At 44.8% G+C, this 24255-nt stretch overlaps 2 protein-coding genes across 2 annotated transcripts in view; one reads left to right on the forward strand and one right to left on the reverse strand.

The window, feature by feature from the left end:
- LOC111667743 (low-density lipoprotein receptor-related protein 1-like) overlaps positions 1-24255 on the reverse strand; it is a 90223-nt gene that overhangs the window by 10704 nt on the left and 55264 nt on the right. Inside the window, exons 21-64 of the mRNA XM_023423515.2 lie at positions 23761-23943; positions 23468-23665; positions 23066-23311; positions 22054-22251; positions 20477-20681; positions 20158-20322; positions 19799-20043; positions 19489-19620; positions 18360-18587; positions 17143-17317; positions 15130-15224; positions 14877-15026; positions 14552-14692; positions 14197-14322; positions 13926-14057; positions 13613-13747; positions 13139-13268; positions 12880-13006; positions 12643-12794; positions 12365-12489; positions 11789-12163; positions 7404-7593; positions 7102-7306; positions 6707-6899; positions 5663-5788; positions 5251-5379; positions 5043-5162; positions 4817-4930; positions 4571-4720; positions 4168-4290; positions 3941-4057; positions 3563-3691; positions 3292-3414; positions 3033-3173; positions 2503-2690; positions 2212-2395; positions 2045-2130; positions 1813-1932; positions 1412-1599; positions 970-1175; positions 688-876; positions 428-576; positions 240-333; positions 18-134 (exon numbers count right to left, since the gene is read on the reverse strand). Of these exons, the coding sequence (XP_023279283.1) occupies positions 18-134; positions 240-333; positions 428-576; positions 688-876; positions 970-1175; positions 1412-1599; positions 1813-1932; positions 2045-2130; positions 2212-2395; positions 2503-2690; positions 3033-3173; positions 3292-3414; positions 3563-3691; positions 3941-4057; positions 4168-4290; positions 4571-4720; positions 4817-4930; positions 5043-5162; positions 5251-5379; positions 5663-5788; positions 6707-6899; positions 7102-7306; positions 7404-7593; positions 11789-12163; positions 12365-12489; positions 12643-12794; positions 12880-13006; positions 13139-13268; positions 13613-13747; positions 13926-14057; positions 14197-14322; positions 14552-14692; positions 14877-15026; positions 15130-15224; positions 17143-17317; positions 18360-18587; positions 19489-19620; positions 19799-20043; positions 20158-20322; positions 20477-20681; positions 22054-22251; positions 23066-23311; positions 23468-23665; positions 23761-23943 (7044 nt within the window). The remainder of the gene's footprint in view (positions 1-17; positions 135-239; positions 334-427; positions 577-687; positions 877-969; positions 1176-1411; positions 1600-1812; positions 1933-2044; positions 2131-2211; positions 2396-2502; positions 2691-3032; positions 3174-3291; positions 3415-3562; positions 3692-3940; positions 4058-4167; positions 4291-4570; positions 4721-4816; positions 4931-5042; positions 5163-5250; positions 5380-5662; positions 5789-6706; positions 6900-7101; positions 7307-7403; positions 7594-11788; positions 12164-12364; positions 12490-12642; positions 12795-12879; positions 13007-13138; positions 13269-13612; positions 13748-13925; positions 14058-14196; positions 14323-14551; positions 14693-14876; positions 15027-15129; positions 15225-17142; positions 17318-18359; positions 18588-19488; positions 19621-19798; positions 20044-20157; positions 20323-20476; positions 20682-22053; positions 22252-23065; positions 23312-23467; positions 23666-23760; positions 23944-24255) is intronic.
- LOC111667745 (galanin receptor type 3-like) lies at positions 9070-11206 on the forward strand. The gene has a single exon (XM_023423517.2). The coding sequence runs from the start codon at positions 9805-9807 to the stop codon at positions 10846-10848; it is 1044 nt and encodes a 347-aa protein (XP_023279285.1). The 5' UTR covers positions 9070-9804; the 3' UTR covers positions 10849-11206.

Consider the following 24255-nt stretch of genomic DNA (forward strand, 5'->3'; position numbering starts at 1 on the left):
TATGAAAGTGTGTGTACCGCAGTTGGCCTCGTCAGAGTTGTCCTGGCAGTCATTGTCTCCATCGCAGATATAGGCTGGGTTGGTGCAGATGCCGGTGCCACATTGAAACTGGCCTGGTCTGCATTTAAACTCAGCTACAGTGAGAAAACAAAGTGCATTATTAACCAGAACAAACAAAACTAAATACTACGTCATTGAATCAACAGGAAATGACTATCCAGTGCGCGCTCATCACTCACGGCAGTCTGCAGGCTCGTCCGAGCGGTCCCCACAGTCATCTTCAGTATCACACTTCCACCAAAATGGAATGCACTTGTCATTTTTGCAAACAAACTGGAGGGACAGAAGAGAGAATGATTTATTTTTTCAGATTAATAACGTGTCAATACAGGTTAATGTCAGGAATGATAACTTCGAGATAGCACACCTGACTTGCAGTGCAGTTGGACAAGCACTGTTTGCCATCAGCTGCTAGGTAAAAGTTAGTGGGGCAAGCGCACTTGTAGCCCCCTCCAGGTGAGAGCAAACACAGGTTACTGCAGCCTCCATTGTTGAGTTGGCATGGGTGGTCAGCCACTAAATAACAAGGGAAATGTGCATAGGTAGAATTAAGGGCAGATCAGACAGGGACCAGGACACAGATGAATATTTACATGTGGTAATGAATGACGGGTGTCTTGTTTTTACCTTCAGGCTGGCGGTACGGGTGGTAAATGTGGATATCCATCGGCCTGTGTAAGGTGCTGATCAGCATGGTCTTGTTGATTCCCAGAGTCTTATGAGCTCTGTTGATGGACTTTGTCTCCCAGTCTGTCCAGTAGATGTACTCCTCAAACAGTGTCATGGCAAAGATGTGGGGGATATCCTGAGTCAGAACTGCAGGGGCACAGGTACAAAAACAAATAAGTTGGTAGCTACAACTGGATAAGTCTACAAACACACTCCTCTGTGTCTGTATGTGTGTGTCACCTGTGTGTCTGCTGGTTCCATCCAGGCTGGCAAATGCAATGTAATCCTCCCGAGCATCAGCCCAGTAGATACGGTCATTAACAAAGTCCAGCGTGAGACCATTGGGCCATGTGATCTTATCCTCCACGATGACACTCCTGTTGGTGCCATCCATCCCGATCCTCCCTATGTGGGGGCTGTCACCCCAATCTGACCAGTATAAATACCTGTCAGGGATGTGCTGTATTAGTTACGGTTATTGGTCCCAACACATCAGAATTTAACATCCACTGGGCTCCAGAGGTCTCGAGGTTTCAAACAAATTACAAAATCATTGAGGTGCAGAATTTAAAAGTCAGTCTAACACACAATTTCTGTACGTAACTGACAATGAAGTAGGCAGTTCAACTTTCTAACTTTCAGTCGACCCAGATCTTCTGAAGTTGTGTCGTATCACTCTTACCCATAGCGTACGTCCACAGCCACAGCACGTGGCTCCCTCAGGCCGCTGTTGACCAGAACTGTCCGGTACGCTCCATTCAGCTTTGACACCTCGATAGTGTCCCGTCCCTTATCACACCAGTACAGGTTTCCTCCCACCCAGTCGACTGCCAGACCATCTGGGTTGCTGAGTGATGTGCGATGAAGGACCTAACAAATGAGAAAGCAGTATATACTTACTGAATCTGTGCTTCACAGTGAAGGATTTTATTTTTTTCCAGGGTTTTTAGTTCCCATACATGTGTACAAATAAGGAACATATATAACATATCATATATCATAATAATTTATGAGAAGGAAAGCCAGGCGGGTATTATAAGCACTGCCCCCTGTCTTCCTTAAACAAGATGGTGCTACACCGACCTGAACATCGCTGCCGTTGATGTGCATGCGTCGGATCATGCTGCCCTGGGTGGTCACATCTGTCCAATAAATCATCTGCTGGCGGTAGTCAAAGTCCAGAGCTACAGCATTGTTCAAGCCCTGTCAAAGCACAGGAGCTGCGTCAGTCTGGGGCCAGCGATAAACTCCTGCAGGAGGGTTTGCAAGACTTTCCCGGCACTTCAAAAGAACATACTGTATCTGCAGGCCTCACCTGTTTGAGCAGTGTGTAATTGGATCCATCCAAGTTGAGCTTCCTCAGGTAATAGCGGTTAGCAAAGATCAGGAAGGGTTCTTCATCTGCAGGGAGGGAAACATCATATGTGAGTGGATTTGCCTTAAACACTTGGCTGAATGTTATTAATCTGTCATGTTTCTTACCTGAGGTGGATTTGCATATGGTGGGGTTTTCAGGACTAAGGCTGAAACCTTCCACACACAGACAGTGGAAGCTGCCGTGTGTGTTGATGCAACGCTGCGTGCAGGGATAGGTGGTTGTGCACTCATCTATGTCGACACAAGTCTTCCCATCATCCTTCAGACGGAAGCCAGGGTGGCATCTACACTGTGAGGAGGCGCAGTACAGAGCAGGTAAAGCAACAATGAACGCTGTTTATATTACACGCTCATGACTAGAGAACTCAAAGTCAGAATTTCACAGTGTTCACTTACCTTAAAGCCTATTTTCAGGTCTTCACAGAGCTGAGAGCAGCCGCTCAGTTTGCTGTTCAAGCACTCATTAATAAAGCAGTTCAGCTCATCAGAGCCATCACCACAGTCGTCCTTATGGTCACAGAGCAACGCCTCATCGACACAGTTTCCATTATTGCAGGCATATGCAGTGTCGTTGCATTTCTTCTCTGTTCCATTACAGAAAGGAATGAAGTGGGAAACAAATGAAGAGGAAAAAGTCAACCAGCTTTTAGTCACAGCTGTTGAGAGCGCTTCTCATTTGCCAAAAAGATAATAACAAATATTAATGTCATATTCACTTTTATGTTCATTAACACATTTAATTATACTGGATGCGACTTGTGCTTTCTGTGCTGTTAGTGCTATAACAGTGTCCTTTGTTTTAGCTGCATCAACATGCTCCAAGGCTATAGATGAAAATTAGACATCTGGCTACTTTGGTCCATGTGAATTAGTAAGATAAGAACATAAAAAAAAAAGTGTCTCTGGAGCGGCAGTGTGAATTTAACCTGAGTCAGTGCAACGTGGGTTCTTAGGTGCTTCGTCTGAGTGGTCGTGGCAGTCGAAGTCTCCATCGCACTCCCATGAACTCTGGATGAGGCAGCGTCCGTTGGCACAGCGGAACTCATTGGTTCCACATGTTGGATATTCTGCGGCGAGAAAACAGCAGCGGGGTGAAGGACAGTTAGGCTCGCTGTTGTTAAAAGTGAGGAGGAGAAAGCTTTTTAAATCGCCCCATGAGGAATAAGAGGTCATGGTTCCACTCACCACACTCCTGGGACTCATCGGAGCCATCGCTGCAGTCGTTGTCATGGTCACACACAAAGTGCTTGGGGATACACTGTCGGTTCTGGCACATGAACTCATTGCTGCTGCATGTGTTGTTGAACACTGAGACATAAAAAATATTTGATGAGTAAGTGCGATAAACAGGTTTCATGGTCCACCAGGTGCTGTATGGGTTTATTTATTTCATGTATCTATTTTATAAATATTTTATGTATTATTTTGAACACTTCTTGCCCCTGCCTGCACTCACCACAGCCAGCTTTGACACTCTCGTCAGCTCCATCAGGGCAGTCTTTGTCCCCGTCACACTTCCAGCGTTGAGGGATACACATATGTGATCCAGGACACTGGAACGCCTCAGGACTGCAGGTTTTGGTCTCTGTGATGGAAAGAGGTTATTGAAGGTGATTTTAATGCCTTTTATTGCCCTATTTGTAAATATAATGTTTAACCATCGATGATCAATGACTATATCTTTATTTCTGAGGCAGAACGGGAACTGTTATGTTATTGTTAATAATATTCTCACAGAACCTACTGCTGTCAAAAGAGTTGCGGTTCTAGACTTGTTAGCACTATGTCTGCTTCTTGTATCGGTATTCACTACGGTTTCATTCCCAACACTCACTGCACTTGCTGTCCTCATCACTGCTGTCACCACAGTCGTCGGCTCCGTCACACACCCAGCGGTTGGGAATGCAGCGGTGGTTCCCACACTCAAACTGGGAGGCTGAGCAAAACTTATCTGGAGGACCAGAAAGAAATGTTTAAAGTGCAAAACACAGATTGCCAAAACAAAGTAATGGTCTGTAGCGTTTCAGATTGTTTAGGCTCTGGTACAGTATCTAAACATACCGCAGTGAGCCTCGTCTGCACCGTTCTCGCAGTCATTTTCCTTGTCACAAGTCCAGCTCATAGGGATACAACGTCCACTAGGACAGGCAAAGAAGGGCGTTGGACACTTTGTTTTCCCGCTCCCTGGCACGGTGACAGACAAGTGGTAAGTTAAACAAGAAAACATCAGGGAGGTAAGCCAGCATGGAGAGAAAAATAATTTACTTTGCGGAGAATTTCCTCCCGAACCACAATTTAACGGATGAAAACGTTCATTGTTTTTGTTTCTATTCCATTTAGAGTAATCCAAATTGGACTTCTTGCTCTAATCCATCTGTGAAAAAATGATTTCACTTGTTCCTGGAATACTGTGTGTACATTCAGCTGTGAGAAAATATGTGTATTTCAGAGGCTCTTAAAATACCTGGGCAATTTCTTTCATCAGAGAAGTCTCCACAGTCATTAGCACCATCGCATTGCCATGAAGGGGCATAGCAGAGTGTGGTGAACTCACACTTCTGAAATGTCATTCCCTTCACTCCCAGATGGAAGTAACTGGAACAGTCCGTGGCAGCTGAACAGAGAGAGCAGAACTACTTTTTACCACAGCCTGAGAGACAGTGTTGGCCTTTCTTATTATAGGTTTTTTCCTAATTTTTGCTGAACTCACTGCAGTTCATCTCGTCACTGGCATCCTCACAGTCCACTTTCTGGTTGCACTTGCTGGAGTTGGAGATGCAGCCTCCGTCTCTGCACTGGAACTGATCGGCCGAGCACAGTGTGGCTGACACACAGGAAAATGAGACGCAGTGTTTAGGTAGAACGCAATTTAAAAAAAAAAAAGTCAAAATGACGTCAGGCGGAAAAAAAAAAAGAGAATTGTTTACTCGACTCACTGTTACAGAAGAGTTCATCAGAATTGTCTCCACAGTCGTCCTGCCCGTTGCACCAGGAGCTATGCCCGACACAGCGGCCATTCACACACCGTCTGTAGCCCTTCTTACACACACGGTTGGCTGAGAACAGGATACGATATGGACTCAACTTAAAAATGTCAACAGCAATAGTACGGCTGAAACTGTGAGAGAAAAACCTTCCACTCACCACAGTAGGACTGTTTCTCGTCAGACTTGTCCTTGCAGTTGGCCATGCCATCACAAGTCAGGGTGTAGTTAACACAGTCTCCATTCCCGCACTCAAACTCATCAATGCTGTTACATGTAGTGTTTATGGCTGCGAGACAAGGACAGAAAAATGCACTTAGCAAGAGTTGCATGAGAGAGGCATGCTGCATGGAAACATTTTCAGTGCTCATTCAAATCCATTCAAGTCCTGATCTCAGTCTTTGCTTGTTATTTTATTACATTGTGGTCTGCATGTAAAAGAGCTTCTGCACAGTAAAATAAGCAGATAAAAAAAATGAATAAAACAGTGTGTAAAAGATGAATTTTTTATCTTTGTATGATGAGAATTTTAAGCCTAAGATTTGTTTTTATGAATCCCTTGCTTGCATTACCTATGCAGGTGTTGTCTTCCAAAAGTTTCCTGTCACCACGGCAACTGCAGTTGACCCTTCCTTCTGAGGTCAGCAGACACAGATCCTGACATCCTCCATTGTCAACACGGCACAGAGAGAACTCACCTATGCAGACATGAGGAAAGTTGCACGTGCACGCACACGCACACACACACACACACTTGAGTGAATGAGAATTTCTGACCCTACATCCAGCCTCCTGACACACAAGCAAACACATTCCCCCTACACACACATCCCCATCAGCAGACAAACACGCCTGCCTGATGTGGCCTTGCCTCCGCTCTCCGCTGAATGCGTAATTCAATGTGACTCAATCTAAATGGGATTTGCAGCTATTTACCGCAGGCTCTCTGCTTGTATGGTCGCTGTGGGTATTGGAGCACGAGAGAGTTTACTGAATGAGGCAAATTGAGGGAAAAGATGGCTGACGATATGGAAGGGAATAAAAAAAACAGGGCTGCATTGATTTAAAAGTATATAGACAATGGGAGATGTAGAACAAGATGAGTTGGAGAGAGAGGTGAAGACGTATGGAGAAAAGTGAAGAGCAATTTAGAGGGTGTGTGCCTGTGGTAATATAGAGCTCATGAATGGAGGTGTCTGCAATTCATCTGGTGCAGCGTCACTCCCAGATTAGTTTTGTCATCCCATTAACTGCTCTGTTGGGGCAGAAAAAACATCTTAGTTCACGTGTGTTGTGCCAGTGAGTGTTTAAATACTTGCTCTAAAACAGCCTGTGTTAAAACCTTTTATTGAACTAGTTTGACTTGTAATGGCCTACGTATGTTGATGTTATCACCAAGGATGGAATGATAAGCTATTGTATACAGTAATGAAATTTCATAACACCCCAAGTTCTACTGGTTCTACCTCACAAATGACTGCTCAACATGTAAATATAAAAAGAGCTGTTGATATTGCATTACACAAATAAAATTTACCTAATCACATACATACATACACAATCACACAGTTCTACACAAACATTTGGATCCGTCTCTCTGTGTAAAAACAACTCACAGCTATTGGTGTCGTTGGCCACCGCAACGATACCCATCGGCTGCTGAGGGATGTCGGCACGCAGCACCTTCATGTCTCCTCCTGTGTATTTGTCAGCGCGAAGCACAGCCCTCCTCACCCAGTCAGTCCAGAAGATGTAGTCACCGTACACAGCCAGGCCAAACGGATGGACCGGCTCATTCTTCAGTACCACCTGCAGGGGGAAGCACAAACGCAGCCATGACCTCATACATTCAGGAAATTCCAGCCTTGGAACAAACTCGAAAGGATAAACACACTGAGGTGCTGTTATTAGGCAATCCCGTGATACAATTATACTGTAGTGCAAATATTTTCCTTAATGCTTCATGATGTACGCTGTGTCTGTCTGCATGTTAAGTGTTTGTGTCACTCACATAGCGCCGGCTGCCGTCATACTCGCAGCGCTCTATCTTGTCCAGCGTGGCGTCAGAGAAATACAATTTTTCAGCACGGTGGTCTATGGCCAGGCCGTTAGGGGTTCGGATGTCCGTGCCAATGATCACAAGGACATTGGCACCAGTCAGTGTGGCACGCATGATGCTGGGAGACTGCTCGTTCCAGTTGGTCCAGAACATGAGGCTGCAGGAGAGATATATAATCAGTGATGTAAATAGGTGTAAAGTTTTGGCACAACATGCGAGCAGTATTGGATGTGAATAACCGACTTAGTTCTAACCTCTGACACTCGTCAAGGACAAAGGCTCTTGGGTGATCATCCCCCGACATGGTGACCACCGTGTGCCGGTCAACGGCCCCCCAGCGGCTCTGATCCACAGTGTGGCGGGTGATGGTTGAGGTTGTATAGCTGGTCCAATACAGCATATCCCAGCCCCTGTGGTACGCCAAACCCTCCACTGAGCCCACATCTGAAAAAGAACAGAGCAGGAGAGAGAAGAGGGGAAAGAAACACAAAGATAAATACAGAGAACAGTGGGTAAAGAAAAAGAACAGGGAGACATTAAACCAGAATGAGGGAAAAGACAGAAGATAAAAGAGGGGAAGGAAAAGAAGCACGTCAATCCCAGTGCTGTGTTAAAAGGCCAAGTGTGGACTGTCTGGCAGTAGCTCAGTGCTGGCAAACTGCTATGTGGCAGCACAGAGTCAGGGCTATGGACATGACAGCTTGGTATTAATGACCAAGAACACCGTGTGATTCGAGGCTTTTATCCAACAAATAGCTCACTAAAAAGGTCACAAAAACAGTTACTGGCTAGCGTATTACTTTCCATTGCACTACCTCATCAACAGATGAGAAGTAAAAAGTCATTTTTCTGCTCCATAGCCGTGAAATGAGTAAGAGGTTGTGCACTCCTCGCCTGCACAGAGGCCAGAGGACAGACGAGAGGGCAGCCAAGATGGAGGAACACAAAGTTCTGTGGCGGCAGATAAAGAACAGCTGTTCTGTTGCTGAGAAACAATACATGCACACAGTCAATTTAAAAACAACTATGCATCAGTTCACTCCCATGACAAATAATTGGTAATAGCTGCCTTATTGTTACTGTTACTGCAATGGAACAGTGAGGGTCTAATGATCACAGCAGCCTTTTCCAGGGCTGGAGATGACCTCACTCCGTCCAGAGGATCAGCAAGATTCACCACCAGGTGGGACACTTGACACTACACCTACAGTGAAATGCCTCGGACATGAATCACCATTTGTCCGGTGCGTGCTCTGAGATTCTGAATGAAGAGAAGCTGGAAAGCCTAGCGGGGGCACGCAACACAAAAGCAACTCCTCTCTGCTTCTCGCAATCATAAATCAATGTCCTAAAAATCGATAGCGAGCGCCAGAGAAATCCATCCGCCGCTATTTCTTCTTTCTTCAGTGCTGTTAATGAATTGTAAATCTCTGGCCAGCAGCGCTCTCGACTCAAATTCCTGCTTTTCACATCTGTTTATCTTCACATTGTCGTTGACCTAAGCCTATCTGGGGTTCTGTACATTTTCGCTTGTTGTTTACAATAATACAGATATGCTGAATTTATAGCTGTTGAGCTCAGCTGGTTATAGTGGCATTGAGTTTTTTATTGCAGTTATCTGCCGTAGACACGATAGCAGGTCAGTGTTTGCTATCAGGCGGGCAGTCAATAATTACCCTGATTTCTGAAGACAAACACTCCTTCACTCTGTCTCTCACTGTGTATATACCATATCTGCATATGTTCTCCAAACCGTGTGTGTCTGCAGACACAGCGCTTCTAGAAAATACACAGCTCCTTTCAGAAAATGAACAGAAACAATGGACCCTGGGAAAAAAAAAAAATATATATATGTTTGGCCTCATTTGGCCCTCCCACAGAAAGCAGGCCAGCCCATCTCTGTCAGTCCTGCTCTGTGATAATCAGTCCAGAGTTCACCTGCCGTTTACTCGGTTTCATCCTCTCTTGCTGTTGAGTTATTCACCACCATTGTGTGTCTAAGTAGATCCCTTCCTCGGAGGCATGAGGAAGGCTGATTGTGGGCCGCTGAGCAAGGGGTCCTGATTAAGGTGTCGTGTGGAGTAGCCGCCTGCCAGGAGGTGACAGGAAATCACACAGTCTACAGCATTTAGCTCTGAACACTCGGATGCTCTTAACAGGAGTCTGTGGAGAGGGATGAAGGGACTCCAGCAACTAAGAAATCAGTACTGACTTGACTTCAGTGGAGGTGTCTGATGTTATTTTGTTCCCTCTCTCACCCCCCAATCAAAGGTGGAGCAGATTTCGAGGATTGTTAAAACGGCTTGAGTCACATACAGCACATGGGAATGGGTCGTTTGCTGGTTGTGTTTTAAAGGACAGTTTCTGAGAGGTATATCATTTTCACACTGTCAGCAGCAACATGAACGTATGTAATGTGTGTACGCTGTATGTATTTAACAATCATGTTTAGTTCTTATTGGTTCATTTTAATCGTCGACACGTAGATGTTAAATGACTGGAAATCTGTGTGTCGTCATGTCTGAGTACACTGCTGTCATCCCACAGTGAGTAATCATTCCCACCTGTATTATCAGTAGTTTTATGACTGGCTTGAGCATATTGACCCAACCAAAAGCCAACTGTGTTCCTACAGTCACGGTATGAGTGAAAGACATGTCCATAACTGAAGACGCGATGCTGCTGTGGAACTGTACAGGTTCAGAGGATCTGCCGGGGAACGGCAGTGACACTGGGCTGGGCAAGGTGGAGCAGGTCCTAGTCCCAATATTAGATACACTGATTCTGGTGCTGGGGGTCGTCGGGCACACAATGGTGATGGTGATCCTGTGTGGGAGGCGGAGGAGAGGTGCTGGACATTCCCCTCACAGCTCCATGACAGGCACCGGGACAGACATCCTCCTGTTGGCTCTGAGCGCTGCCGACCTGCTTTTGCTCTCCACGCTTCCCTTCCACACTGTTGCCATAGCCATGCAGGAGTGGCCGTTTGAGGACTTCATGTGTCGTCTGGTTGGCTTCTTGGGATCGGCCTGCTCGTCGGCCAGCGTCTTCACACTGGCTGCGCTGGCTGTGTCTCGCTATCTGACTGTGGTGCAGCCTACCAGAGCGTACGGTCTCCTCTCCCCTCGCCGGGTGTCTATAGCTGCTGCACTCCTCTGGGTGCCAGCCTGCTGCCTGGCTGTCCCCCAGCTGGTTTTTCGCTGTGTGGGAACCCCCCGACAAGCCCCTGATAGACACACATGCTTTGCTTTCCGGTTCCACAAAGACCAGCTGATCTATGGATTATTTCACTTTTTTGTGGCCTTCTTACTTCCACTGATCACCATTGCTGTGGCCTATGGCAAGATCTACCTGTTCCTGTGGGGGAGTCAGCAGGCCGGCAGGGCCCCCCAAGTAGAGCGCTACCAGAGCAAAGTGACCCAGACCTCAGCCATGCTGGTGCTGGCTTTTACCCTATGTTGGCTGCCGTCCTATGGCCTGACGCTGAATTTACTGGCGGAAGAAATTTCAGGGGCCACTGGCACCTCACCCCGTTACGGCCCCTTCAGTGTGTTTGCACGCTTCATGGCGACTTCCTCTACAGTGGTGAACCCCATCCTCTACGTGCTCATGTCCCAAAAGTTCAGACAAGACTTACTAAGGCTGTTTAAAAAGGGGAGGCAAAGAGAAGGTAGGGCTGTGGATATGGCTGCTGCCTGACAGTATTACTATCAGCAGCTACCTTGATATAACTGAACACCTGTCACACAAACACACAAACAAGCAAAACCTGACCGCTGGGATTTATAACTTAAAAAAGTGCAAGCTGAGTTGCCTTGCTGAATTACTCATGTGAATAAAATGGACGGAATAAAATACCCTCACAAGGAAAGTCTACTTAACAAGGAAAAACAACAGCACTTGCAACATCTTTCCCTCTGTTAGCCTGGATATAGTACAAGATCAAACTGCTTGCCTTGGGAGGAGCTGCTCTACAGGGACAGTGGGACAAACAACGTTGAATCATGCGTTCCTTGTAAAAACCGATTAAAGTCAAGGCACTTTGGTAAAACATTAACAGTGCACCTGTGATTTGTTGTGCTGAGATAAGGTGAATGAATGTCTACTGCATCTGCCTCTGGGCCTGTTTGTGTTTATATACACTCTGTTCCTAAAGCACAGATAAACAAGAATTACCGCCTCATGCTTGTATGTCTCCGCCAACCAGCCAATTTGCAGGAAATATGGTCACGGTTACAGCACTGAATAATTTGCAGAACATTATGATGTCACAGTGAAGTTGACCATTGACCATTTAGATATAAAATGTCATCACTTCATCATTTTATCCTATTTGACATTTGCGTTAAATTGTGTCATAATTAGCGTATGAATTGGTGATTTATGAAAAATGTGTTTCATGAGGTGTCCTTGACTTTGAACTTTGACCACAAAAATCTAATCAGTTCATCCTCAAGTCCAAGTGAATGTTTGTGCCAAATTTGAAGAGATGTCCCGCAAGGCGTTACTGAGATATCGTGTTCATGAGAATACACTGGAGGTAAACTGTGAATAAAGCTGGGTGTTTGGTTGATTGTTGAGGAACAAGGGTAAGTTAATAGAAAAGGTTCACACAAGCTTAAGATGTGGAAATACTCACTCTCTACTACAGTCTTGCGGTCAGATCCGTCATCACTGATCTGCTGGATGTTGCCAAAGTGGATGTCACTGAAGAAGATGCGGTTAGCTCCCTTTCCTCCACCTCCTCTATAATCAAAAGTGAGTGCAATGACATTCTTCATGTGCTCCGGGTCTTCAAATGGTTTTATTGGTGCATTCAGGTTGTTTTCATCCGACAGGTGGACACTCTTTAGTATAGTGCGCTCTGAGTAGAGCAGGTAGCCATCATAGTCACGGCAGCTGCTGCCATCTTCAGCCAGCATGCCATGTGCACAAGCGCATGTGCGCTGCCCGTTGCCACGGTAAAGACAGAGCTGCTGACAGCCGCCATTTTTGTCTTTGCACACGTTTGTTCCTGTAAACAGAGATAAAAATCCATGATGTTATTATTAAATACACTTTTCTCAGATCCCTAAATGTGGGGAAACACACATTTAAGAAGTTCTTAATTTACCATTTATTCCACAAAATACAAATCCCTTGTAAAATGCTAAATTCTTGCATGTGAAGCAGATTTATGACGGTTTACATATTTAACAAACACCCCAGTGCTTACCTTGCTGCCTGGCCCTGTTGAAAACCTTGATGTCTTTGAGTTGCACCCCAATGCCAGTCCTCAGAGACACAGAGTCTGTGGCATTGTCCTTGCTGCCTCTCTTTATGGAGCCGTTAGCATGTGTCCTTCAAAGAAGACAGAAACAGCATCAAACAGAGGCTGATGCTTGCAGACATTTACGGAGGAATATTAGAAATATTACAAATGATAGAAGGAAAATATCACAGATATTCCAAAAGTGAGGACAAGTTAGACTGAGTAGGAGGAGTAAATCTCACCTGTCACTCCAGTAAATGTAGCTCTCAAACACCGACACAGAGAACATGTCCATGTTGTTGTTGGCCAGCACCACCTCCCTGTTTTCTCCAGTTTCAAGGTTGATGCGCTCAATCTTGTCCGTCCTTGCGTCACACCAATAGAGGAGACCATCCTGCATGCACACACACAGTACTGTTTGTTCACCCTCTGCATTGTGACACAGTGATGTGAATCTAGAACGTTCTGTTATACTTTACCTCATAGTCGATGGAGATTCCATTGGGCCAGCTGATGCTGACATTGACAAGGACAGCCCTCTGAGAGCCATCCAAACGAGACCGTTCGATACGGGGATACTGGCCCCACTCTGTCCAGAACAGGTAGCTGCAAACATAAACACAGCAGAACACAGAGATAACTTCCTCGGTAATCAATAAGGAGAGAAATTACAGAAGCAGATGCTAAAGACAGCTGCAGACAGTAACTGGAGCTACACCCAGTGTCGTTTCCTCTCACCCTTTCTCAGGGTGGACAGTGATGGCACGAGGCTTGTCCAGGCCCTGGGAGATCACCACATAGCGGAAGGAGCCATTCAATCTGGCTACCTCAATCACATCAAAACCTTGGTCTGTCCAGTAGATGTTTCCTGTGAGGGATAAAGGCGGAGGAAGTGATGAGCATGTGCTGCATGTTTGTTGATGCAGAATTGGACCCTGACTGACGTCTTTTTTTTTTTTTTTCTTTTGACACCTGGGATTAAGTGGCCTTGTTATCTCTCCTACTGCAATCATTTCTCCTTGCTTTCAAATGATCTCCTTTTCCTGTTCTGTTGCATGGTAACAGACAGAGACAGTCTGAGCAAGGGTGGTAGAGCCACTGAGAGCCAATGTGAAACACAGTTTACCAGCATGTTTACTTGATACTGTTTGAATCCCGTAACTGTGAGCATAGACAATGGCGTTTTTGTAATATGTCTGGGGTGTCTCTCACCTGCTATCCAGTCGACAGCGATGCCTTCCACTCTGCCGATGCCATTAGTGACCACATCCTCTCTCCAGGTCTGGTCTCTCTTGGCCCTGCTGATGGTGCTCAGGCCCATATCCACCCAGTAAATAGTGTCATTGTCTGGGAAAACACACATTAAGAGTCGGACTGAACAGAACTTACGTAACACATACTTAATGCAGTAGTGAATTATTTCAGCTACATCAAAGCAACAAAATAACTTAATGCCTGTGACTTTCTTTCTTATTTGAGTAAAAAAAAACAAAAAAAAACCCCAACATGTTAGAAAAAATCTTACCAGCATGGAAATCTATGCCCACAGCTAGGGATGTGCCCGAAACTGGTACAAGGGCATCAGACTTGTCTGATGGGTCCAAAGGAATACCACGAATGCCCTCATGCACAGAGTACAGCAGGAAAGAGCCAACACCTACAGCAAACAAATAAAATCCCCAGTGTTTAGACTTTGAATAGTTTGTTCTGCATCACACAATTTATCACTTTCATCAGTTTCTTCAACCCAAATTTGGCTTCAATCAAGATACAGTACGTGTACGACTATGTCATACCCTCACAAGACTGCTGCCCTCTGCGCAGGCTGTATCCTGCTGTGCACATGCAGGCTCTGGTGGTCGGGGAGGTGGGGAGACACAGCTGGGAACAGTCTCCATTGTTATTACTGCAGAGATTGGTGCCTGGGAACAGAAAAGCACAGGAACAAATACACAAAACAAATCAAAGAGGAGTTACAGAGACATAAACAGATGTGCTTTAGCGTAGATAAACAGGCTACATCCAGCAAGCAAAACAGACCTTCAATGAGACAAGGACAGATTTCCTTCCCTTCTTTTCGCCAAGTAATTTAACTAAAACAAATGCTCTACAAGCTCAGAAAAAGCTGGCATGTGGCAGCCAGCTCTGCACCTTTCTGGACAGTTTCATTGTAGATTTTCATGTGCATCATGGGGGATGTGCTGTTCCTCAGGACTTTCCAGTTGCCCCCGTCCTTCTTGTCACAGGTTCCTATCTGGTCAGTTCCTTGGTCGGCCCACCACAGCTTGTCTCCTGAAGGATACCACACACAACAGGATGGTCTAACACTGGAAGGACTGGGACTTTAACTTGGAGCAAGATTTAGTGACGCATACATAAATCTGCAACACGGTCGAGTTATCCTACGTGGCTTGATTCTCTCTACCTTCATCTACTATACATCACTGGCTGAAATGAACATTTTCTGGAGACATACCCATGATGGCCAGAGCAGTAGCCTTGGTCAGCTTGCCCTTGACCCCCTCGAGCACCTCCAGCGCAGAGCCGTCCAGTTTGCAGCGGTTGACGGTGCTGTTTCCTGAGCTGATCCAGTACAGCTGCTCTGTGTCAAAGTCAATGGACAAACCTGGAAAACGAAAGAAAGCACTGATGTGTAACCACCTGCCCCGTCACTAGGGAGTGCTGTCTCTCATGCAGTCACGCGGAGGCAAGCACAGCACGTCACTCACCGACTGGGCCTTTCTGGTTGGTAAAGAGCACACTGCGGTTGCTGCCGTCTGTGTTGGCCATGCTGATGTTGTCCCCATCTGTCCAGTAGAGTTTCCTGAAGGAGACAGGCAGAGAGAGAATCAGCAAAATCACAGTACACACGAGCAAGAGAGATTTATTGCAGCATGCCGCAATTTTCCTTGCTGAGCAAACTTAGTCAATAAGGCCGCCTAATAGCACTCACAGGCTCCACAACCCAAAGCTCATTGCTCAAAGTATGGCAAAATTGTAAGGGCTTTCTTATTGACAAAAAGGTAAAATAATCTCATGATCTCAGGAAATCAATTTGTTGTACTGAACTTTCCGTCGCATGGAAAGAACTGCATGCAGCTCAGGAGCTAGATTCTTTCCTCAGCCTTGGAAGCTTTATTATGTAATGCTTCTTATGACTCTTTGTGATTGCTGGATAGTTTTGTTTACCTGAGGCCATGGTCTGTTTGCTGGTTATGTGGATGTACTTTGTATGTTTTTTTCACTTGAGCAAATGATCTTGATTTCAATGAAACTACCTCGTTGGGTAAAACAATAGCGATAGTAACAGTTACAACAAAATACTTTAGAGTCTGTGGAGCAACTGGTCTGTAAAACATACCATACAGTATATGACCTTCATACGAATATTTTTGAAAAATGCAAAATGTCTTTTACAATTTACAACCTAACCGAGTCAAACAGAGGCTGGTGAAGGTGTGTGAAGCAGCTGGTAGGGATCCACTGAAAATCTATCTCAGAACATTCAGTTCAGCAGCTGAAAAGTGTCCTCTCTGACTCATCGTCCCATCACAGACTCTCCCACAACACGCACACACTCACATAAACACTTGCCTTCAACTTCCTTTCTATTCAAACTGGTCACTGAACACACACACACACACACACACACACACACACACACACACAGACACACACACACACACACACACGCAGAGAATACAGGAAAATATGATGGTGTGTCACCGTGTCTCGAATGGGTGCAGTCTGTGTTTAAAGGGTATCTATCGTCTGCCCTCATCACCCACTTCCTGTTAAATCCTACCACATCCACCACACCCTTCATTTGTTTGTTAACATGCCTTTAAATAAAGTTCCTGAAGCATTTAAACTCCCACATTGTCGTGTTTTAGCACATATACACACATTGGAGTTTCTCCCTCCCCGACTGTCTTTACCCCCACCCACTCCTGAACATATTCTGGGCAGTGAGAGGACAGCCCAAGCATATGGATCTCGCATCTGCTTCTCATTTTCCCCCATGCCAACAATGCTCAGATCGGAAACATTCCTCCGCTTAAGTAGGCTAAGTCTTTTAAACAGAGGAAGGAGTACACAAAAAGGCAGGGACATTTCTTAAGAAAATATCCTTCTTCATCCACCTCAAATACTCAAAAGCACATATATTCCTGTAGGACAAAACTAGATATATAAATAAAGATGGTGTGTCTCTGCTGTGCCGGTAAGAGGTGGGGCCGAGGCCAGGTTGGGGAGCTGAAGGGGAAGAGGTTTCGAGAGGGACAACTGAAGGGGAAAAAAAATGGACATTTGCTGAACAAGGCAGGAAGATAAACACTAAAACAGAAATAGCGACAGAAAGCGACAGAGACACTGGCTCTAAATAATTCATGGAGAGTCACTGTGAGCACAGGAGCCGTCTTTCAAAATAGAAGTGGAGCAGGAGAGAGAAAGAGAGGGACACGAGAGAACGATGACACGAGGGGAGAAAAACTGGAACGACTTCCTGAGAGAAGAAACAGTCAGAGGTCAGCGACCATTTATACCAAACTACTCTGCCTGTCATCACTGACTGCAAACAGAAGGGCGGGCTGACAACCAGACATAGCCTAAGTGTGTAAGATTGTGTGTGTGCACCTCTGTGTTTATGTATCGTAGGTTAAAGGTGAAATTAGGACAGTGTCTGAGAGCAATTTTTGAAAACTGCGCAAGTCTGTGCGTGTGTGTCTGTGCATACGACCAACCCTAGTATTGGATGCAGCACCAGGCAGTGTGGTTTGTCCAGGCCCTGGATAACAGCATTTTTGAATGAGCCGTCCAATCTGGCAACATTAATCTGTTTCTTATTGGCATCATAGCTGGTCCAGAACAGGTTTCTGGACACCCAGTCCACTGCTAGACCGTGGGCGTTGGGCAGATCTGAAAAAAAGATAAACAAAATACACACAGAGCCATTAATCAGCCTTTTCTACAGTCATGTTATATAACAACCAAAAACAAAAAATTCAGAAATGCCATTTTCATCATTTTCTAATCCTGAAATCAGAGAGAAACGGGCAAGAACTGCAACAAAAGACATTCAAATTGACCCTTTGCTAAGCCCCTCCCCCTTGTGTTAATGTAGCGCATTAGTTTACAACGATAACTGTGGCAGATTTAATATTCCAAATTCAAGGTAATTTGTGAAACAATCGTTCTTTGATTTCACACAGCAGCAGACAAAAGCTCATTTCTAGTTTACTGCCATTCATTTAATCAGCTGAACTGATGTAACTAATTAACATTAACCTCATAATTTGATTGAAAACTTCATTCTCAGGTGATTTTTTGGGTCCAGGAGTTTGAAATCGAGAACAACTCAAAAAAGGTCTTAAATAAGCATTTGATATGGTAAAAGACAGAGGCTACAGCCCCAGGAAATAAGGCACCACCCACTAAATTCTTTGCATGCACAGTAGCTCGCATTGACAAGTGCCTACTTACAGTTGCAGAGCTCTGATTGGATAATTGCTGTTCGGAGAAGGGGTTTAGCAAACAGTCAATTATAGCACCCATTTCTTTGCCACAAGAAAAAAATACAAAGATTTTGTACCACAATACAGTATAGTTAGGATCATGTCCAAATAAATCAGGTAATTCATCATGGTTAGTTTTGAATTTAAGTGCAAAACTTGAGTGAAAGTCTACACTGAAAATGGAAATCTGAAAATTGATAAATGGATAAATCACCCAATTATTTATTTTTTATTTATAAATTTCTCTGAGGTATAACCAGCACAAATCTACTCCAATTTGGCCTCATTACAAGACAAGGTTGTTTACTGTACTGCAATACACAGTCTCTTTTAGAGGAATAGTAACATAAATTATGTATAAAATCTGCCTTTTTTCAAAGAGAAAAAATCTGTAAAATCCAAAAACAATGAGCCTGAAGTATGGTGTGTATTCTGCTTCTCCGTACCAGCAGAGACCACAGTCTCAACTCCAGTGCCATTGATGAAAGCTCTCTTGATGGTCTGAGTGCGGACGTCTGACCAGTAAATACGGTGCTCCAGAGCGTCATAGTCCACCACAGTCACATTGTCGATGTCCGGCACAGTGAAGGAGATAATATAGTTGTAGTATGGGTTGTCGATGTCCACTCCTCTGATCTCAATCTGACGGGCGTACAGCAGGAACTGACGAGACTCTGCAGAGGGGAGAGAGATGTTGACATGCATCCTTCAGTAAATCTCCAAAGCTTCAGCATTCAGTGGGAGTAATCAGGAATGCAGCTTCAAGTCAAAAGTAAAACACATGAGTGCACACTAATGCCCAAGTTGTGGATTGGTGGCTGCAGCACGGATGGGTGCATCTGCACATTATTCCTGCCACTTGAACAAACAGTTAATCCAATTGCATCTTTGACTCTGACGATTGTGTCTGGCTGGCTAACTCAACAGCACAGCTGTGACAGCGAGAGTGAATTCAGTCTTTGCAGATATATTACAACTGCATTGGTCTCAACAGTCATTTAACTGCGTACAGCTTAAATGATAGACAGGAAGAGAGGGAAACAGAGAAGGAGAGAGGGAGAGTAATGACAGTGTCAGGCTGTATTGGCCAGGCCAGACTAGGTGGTGGTTGTGGAGGCTTGTGCCTGATGCCTGCATCAGACAGAATGGGGCTCTCCATTCCATTACCCCTGAAGATAATAGAAAGTGCCGCCCTGAATACTAAACTCACACACCGAATAAACAGGCCCACTGTGCACGGACAGACACCTCAATGCGCGCCAAAGCTGTCACAGCAATAGCACCTCAAAGTGAAAAAAAGTCGAGATTGTTTAATCCTCCCTCTCTCTTTCACACACACATACACACAAATGGAAATAAACAAGTCTGTAAGGACAGGGATTACACTGTGGTATTCAACTAGAGTTTTGCCAAGACAAGCAGCTAAGAGGGGAATCAAAGAGTATGTTTTCTATACAAGCTGCATCTATGTACAGTGTGTGCTCATGCTTCCATTTACATACATTACATAAATTTAATCTTTTGGCAGACGCTTTTATCCAAAGCGACTTACAAGTGAGGGAGTTTCATGCTTACCATAGCAAGTGCGTTTGTCAGGGCCCAGCTTCATTAGGTGAGGACAGGCACAGGAGAACGTCTGATTGTAGTTGATGAGGCATAGATGTGAGCAGGGCTCCTTGCCATCTTTAGCCGCACATGGGTTAGGAGCTGGGGAGACGTGAGTATGAAAAAATTATTCAAAGTGTGTACTTATCTGTGTTTATAATGGATATCTAATGAACATAGCAGCTGTAAAAACAAACAAACAAACAAACAAACAAACTGGTTGTTTCAAGTTTTTCTGTACCAATATTTCAAACTGCAGTTGCATCTGTGTGTCTCTTACCTTGTGGCTGTCTGGATGGATGGTAGACTTGGAGGTCAAAAGGTTGTGTGTTGGTTCTCTGGACTACAGTGACATTGCTCCCGGTCCACTTGTTTGCCTTGGCCAGGGTGTTGGTCCTCCAGTCTGTCCAGTAAACCTCTCCGCCGTACATGGTGACGGCAAAGGGATGCGACAGATACTCATGTCCCCTCAGAACCTCGATAAGCCCAGAGCCGTCATACTTGGCTGAATAAATGGCATCAGATCTGTGAACAAACAAAATTTTCAGTTACATTTCTGGGGATAGCTAAAAGATACAGTGCGCGCTTCAAACAAAGAGGTTGGTGTGAGTGTGTTCATGTCTGCGCCCTCCGTATGACCTGGCATCGATCCAGAGGATGCGGCGCTCTAGATAATCCACAGTGAGTCCATTCGGCCAGCCTCCATTGCCGGTCTCCTTATGGATGGTCTTCCTGCCTTCTCCGCTCATGGATGCAGCCTCAATCCGCGGCAAGCTGGCATCCCAGTCTGTCCAGAAGAGGATCCTGCAGCGCCATGCCACACAGTCATTCAAACAATAAGGTGCAATGGTAGATGATCAGTGTGCCAGCCTCACAATTACTGTACCAAAACATTTATCGCTGTAAAGTAGCTTTGTTTGATATGAGCAGGAGATAGAGGAAGCAGAGCGGTCGTTACCCGTCCCGGGGGTCAAGGGCAATAGCTCGAGGGTGCTCCACCTCCCCAGCCAGCAGTGTGGTCCTCATTGTGCCGTCCAATTTGGCAACCTCTATCTGATCCAGGTTGCTTTCCACCCAGTAAATGTTTCCTGCTATCCAGTCCACTGCCAGACCCTCAGGGGTAGCCAGCCCATACTGGATTACGACATCAAAGCTGGTTAAAGCTACGAGGACGGAAAGACAGGAGAGATTGTCAAACTTCTTGTTTTGTCTATCCAATTATCTATCTTTCTTTTGTGTTTATATTTTGTATCATCCAACTGCTAGAGACATCTGATCTAATCATATTTCATTTTGCTACTCAATAAAATAAACATCCCTGCAGGGCACTTAAATTTCTTAATGAATTTACACAGTATTTTAATATGTACGGATAAAGGCTTCGAAGATCGGGATTTGCTGATGGCAACATTTCAGATTGTACTGTAACCCGAAGCAATGATCCGTTTTGCTTCAGTATTTGCAAATTATGCAAATGTAATCAAGCTATTTGGATTCAAAGCCAACATTGCATCACAAACCGTAATTCCTTTAATCAAACGACTAGACGTTATGTTGAGGAGCAAACACATGTTAGTGCAACAAACAAAAGCATAAATAAATACGGTAGTGGGACAGCAGGGGGTGTGATGCTGCAATACCCAAATGGGCCTTATATAATCTAAATATGTGCTGTCTCGCAGGGCTGAAGAGACATTTTCCAGCCTCTTTCAAAGCCTTTCATTTTCCATTGGATCCCTAATCAGAAGGACATGTCTAATTATTTGTGATGAGTCATTATCCTGTCTGGAGCAATGAAAACACACACTTGCTGAACGCAGACTTTTGGCTGTGCCTTGTAAATGTTGCACACAGCAACCACATGCACAGACAGACATCAGTGTGGACCTGCTCACTATAACTGCTGCACTTGATGATAGGGTTTGTTTGCCGTATCTGATTTTCTGGTCACAAGAAGCCAGAGCACCAGGACCAAGAGTGTAGCTTTACATGCAACAATATTATATGTTGAATATTCTTGTCTGGGAGGCAGTCTCATGAAGGTTTTGGGCACAACAAAGTTGTCATCATTGAAATTGCAGTGAGTACTCAGAGTTTATCTCAGAGGAACTGCAATATTTCCCGAGTGTGCAATGCAGTATTTACAGATTAAAGTTTTATGACTGATAAAAGTCCCTTGAATCCAATAAAACCCAGGACATTAACGTGCGCTGCATAGTTTATGGTTTATTTATTTATTTATTTATTTTAACAAAAAGCCACTTGTGTTACAAATTCTAAATATTTATCTTGACTTTAATGGCGTTGTCTTAATCAGAAATGTAAATCCCCTGATGCCCACCAATGTAAACATGATTTCTATCTGCTGATGAAGACCATGTGATGTGGCGGAAAGCTCTAAAAGAAATCTAGGGTACCTCAATTTTTTGTCAAAACCTAAATTGTGCATCTATAAATGTACTCCTACTGCAGACAATCACAGCACATGCTAAGAAAAAGTCTTTCATGCACATTAACTGTGTTGCAAACGCTCACCTCCGTTCTCGGACAGCTTCCCACGATAGATCTTATCCTCCACCACATCAGTCCAATAGAGGGCGCTCTGGCTGAGATGGAAGTCGAGAGCGATGGTGTTTCTTAGGCCCGGTACCAACACACTGAACTCTCCCTTATTCAGATCAATGCGGCGGATCTCGTGGCGGTTTGAAAAGATGATGAAGGGCTTGAAAGGATCTGTGCAAATGAAGAGGAAAGATCACTTAAAAAGGAGAACCGAGCAGATGGTAAAGGGTTAAAACCATGTTGCCCGGTCACTGTCGAATTGTTACTCAAACTTCCAAACTCCCAGCTCTGCGGGAAAACATCACAGCCATGTTCTGCTGCAGTGTGCTGACTTGTCCAATGAAAGAGGGGCTGTGTTGAAAGTGGCTCTAATCCTGGGTAATTAAAACGCAGTGTAAATAAGACAAGAGTTATCTGTACCTAACAGGCAGCCAGACAGGCAGCAGGATGAATGACCGGGTGTCGGTGGCTAGTATCTAAGACCTGGCAATGAGGACCACAATCATAAATTCATGTTTCCTCATTGGCTAGTTGCTGCAGGAAGAGAACTCTATTCTTTATGTGGATGATAAAATTCAAAGCTGATTTAATGTGACTGAGTGGTTTCAGTTTTTTCACATCTTGCCCTCTCGCTGACTTTAATAAAATGAATTTCTGCTCTTCGCTTTATACTTTAACATTTGAGATTCTTTTCATTAAATAATAAAGGCACCTAGAAACCATTGTCCAGGTCTTTTTGATGTTTTCTTAGAGAATGGCATTTAAGCTCTACGTCTTCTCTGGCTCCACTGCTCTGTCTATTGTCCAAATAAGTTTCTCTTGATTCTGCAGTCTTGAACCCTGACAAAGCCCAGAACCCAGTCACCTATCTAACTTCCTTCCTTACAGAATAGCTACCATCAATCAAATGTTCAGCCTCTTCGCCGATGTCTTTTGACTCCCCCTTACCCTTCAGCTCTCCTGTATTTTTTCCTGTGTCCCTCACCTGTACTCTTGCAGTTCTCCATGTCAGGCTCCAATTCCCAGCCCTCATAACATGAGCATTTCACACTGAACTTGTCCTGTTCACAGCGCTGACTGCACTTCAGGTGTTTGGCACAGAAGCTCTGGATCTGACAGGTCTTGTTGTCAGGTCCTAACTCCATGCCCAGTGGACAGGAACAGATCACACCCTCGCCAGGCGCCACCGTGCAGTTATGGCTGCAGTCGCCATTGTCCAGTGAACACAGGTCTGTAAAACACAGAAAATCAGAAAAGGACTGAAGCAAGGGAAGACTACAAAGAACTGTTATCAAACCGCTGAATCCATCATTTAAGATGCAGAATTTTTCTTGCTGTTCCTGTGCTCCCTGTACTGAAACACAGCCTGGGTGCTGCTGTCGCTTACCACAGAGCTTCTCGTCAGAGCCATCTGGGCAGTCATCTTTGCCATCACAAAGTTTCTCTGAAGGCAGACAGATGGTGGAGTCGTTGGCGCACACATGGTGAGAGAGCTTACACACCAGCGCCTCACAATTGTCCTCATCTGAGTTGTCCTCACAGTCACTGTCACCATCGCAAACCCAGGCCTTGCTGATACAGCGTGCTAGGGACAGAAGGCAGGGTTACTTTAAAAGTAACTACTTCAAGCTTACTTCATGTACTTCCCAAACTTCCTAATTTGAAATATGGTCTCCTCACCAGAGTCCTTGCAGCCAAACTTGACAGCTGGATCGCACATGTGTGTTACACCCTCACAGTTCTTCTCATCGCTCAGGTCCATGCAGTCGGTGTCGCCGTCACAGCGCCAACGCAAGGGGATGCACAGGCCGTCCATCCGACACTGAAACTCATCCGTGTGACAACCCCCAGGAGGACGCGTGGCTGTGGAGAGAAAGACATCATGAGACTCCATAATGACATTGTCTGGAGTCGTTGCCTTGCGTTAATCAAATCAGGACACACAGCCTTGAGCAGAGACGATGTGCAACATCAAAAGACAAACAAGAAAACAAAAACTAATGAGCTGTCTGTTAGGAATCTGGGTAGCAACAAGTCTTAGCAACATGAAAGGCTGAACAGATTCAAATATGCATTCAGAAGGTCATTGTTTTAGTTATAAACCCCAGCTAACAGTGAATCATTTTATTTTTGTTTCACTGTTATAGAAACATAATTACTAATAAATAATTTTAA

This window comes from Seriola lalandi, unplaced genomic scaffold (assembly GCF_002814215.2).
Source record: "Seriola lalandi dorsalis isolate HSWRI2012SDOR001 ecotype SW California unplaced genomic scaffold, Sedor1 jcf7180002054692, whole genome shotgun sequence".
Taxonomy (NCBI): domain Eukaryota; kingdom Metazoa; phylum Chordata; class Actinopteri; order Carangiformes; family Carangidae; genus Seriola; species Seriola lalandi.

Coding starts and splice junctions, on each gene's coding strand:
- LOC111667745 (XM_023423517.2), top strand. CDS start 9,805: ATGTCCATAACTGAAGACGCGATGCTGCTGTGGAACTGTACAGGTTCA.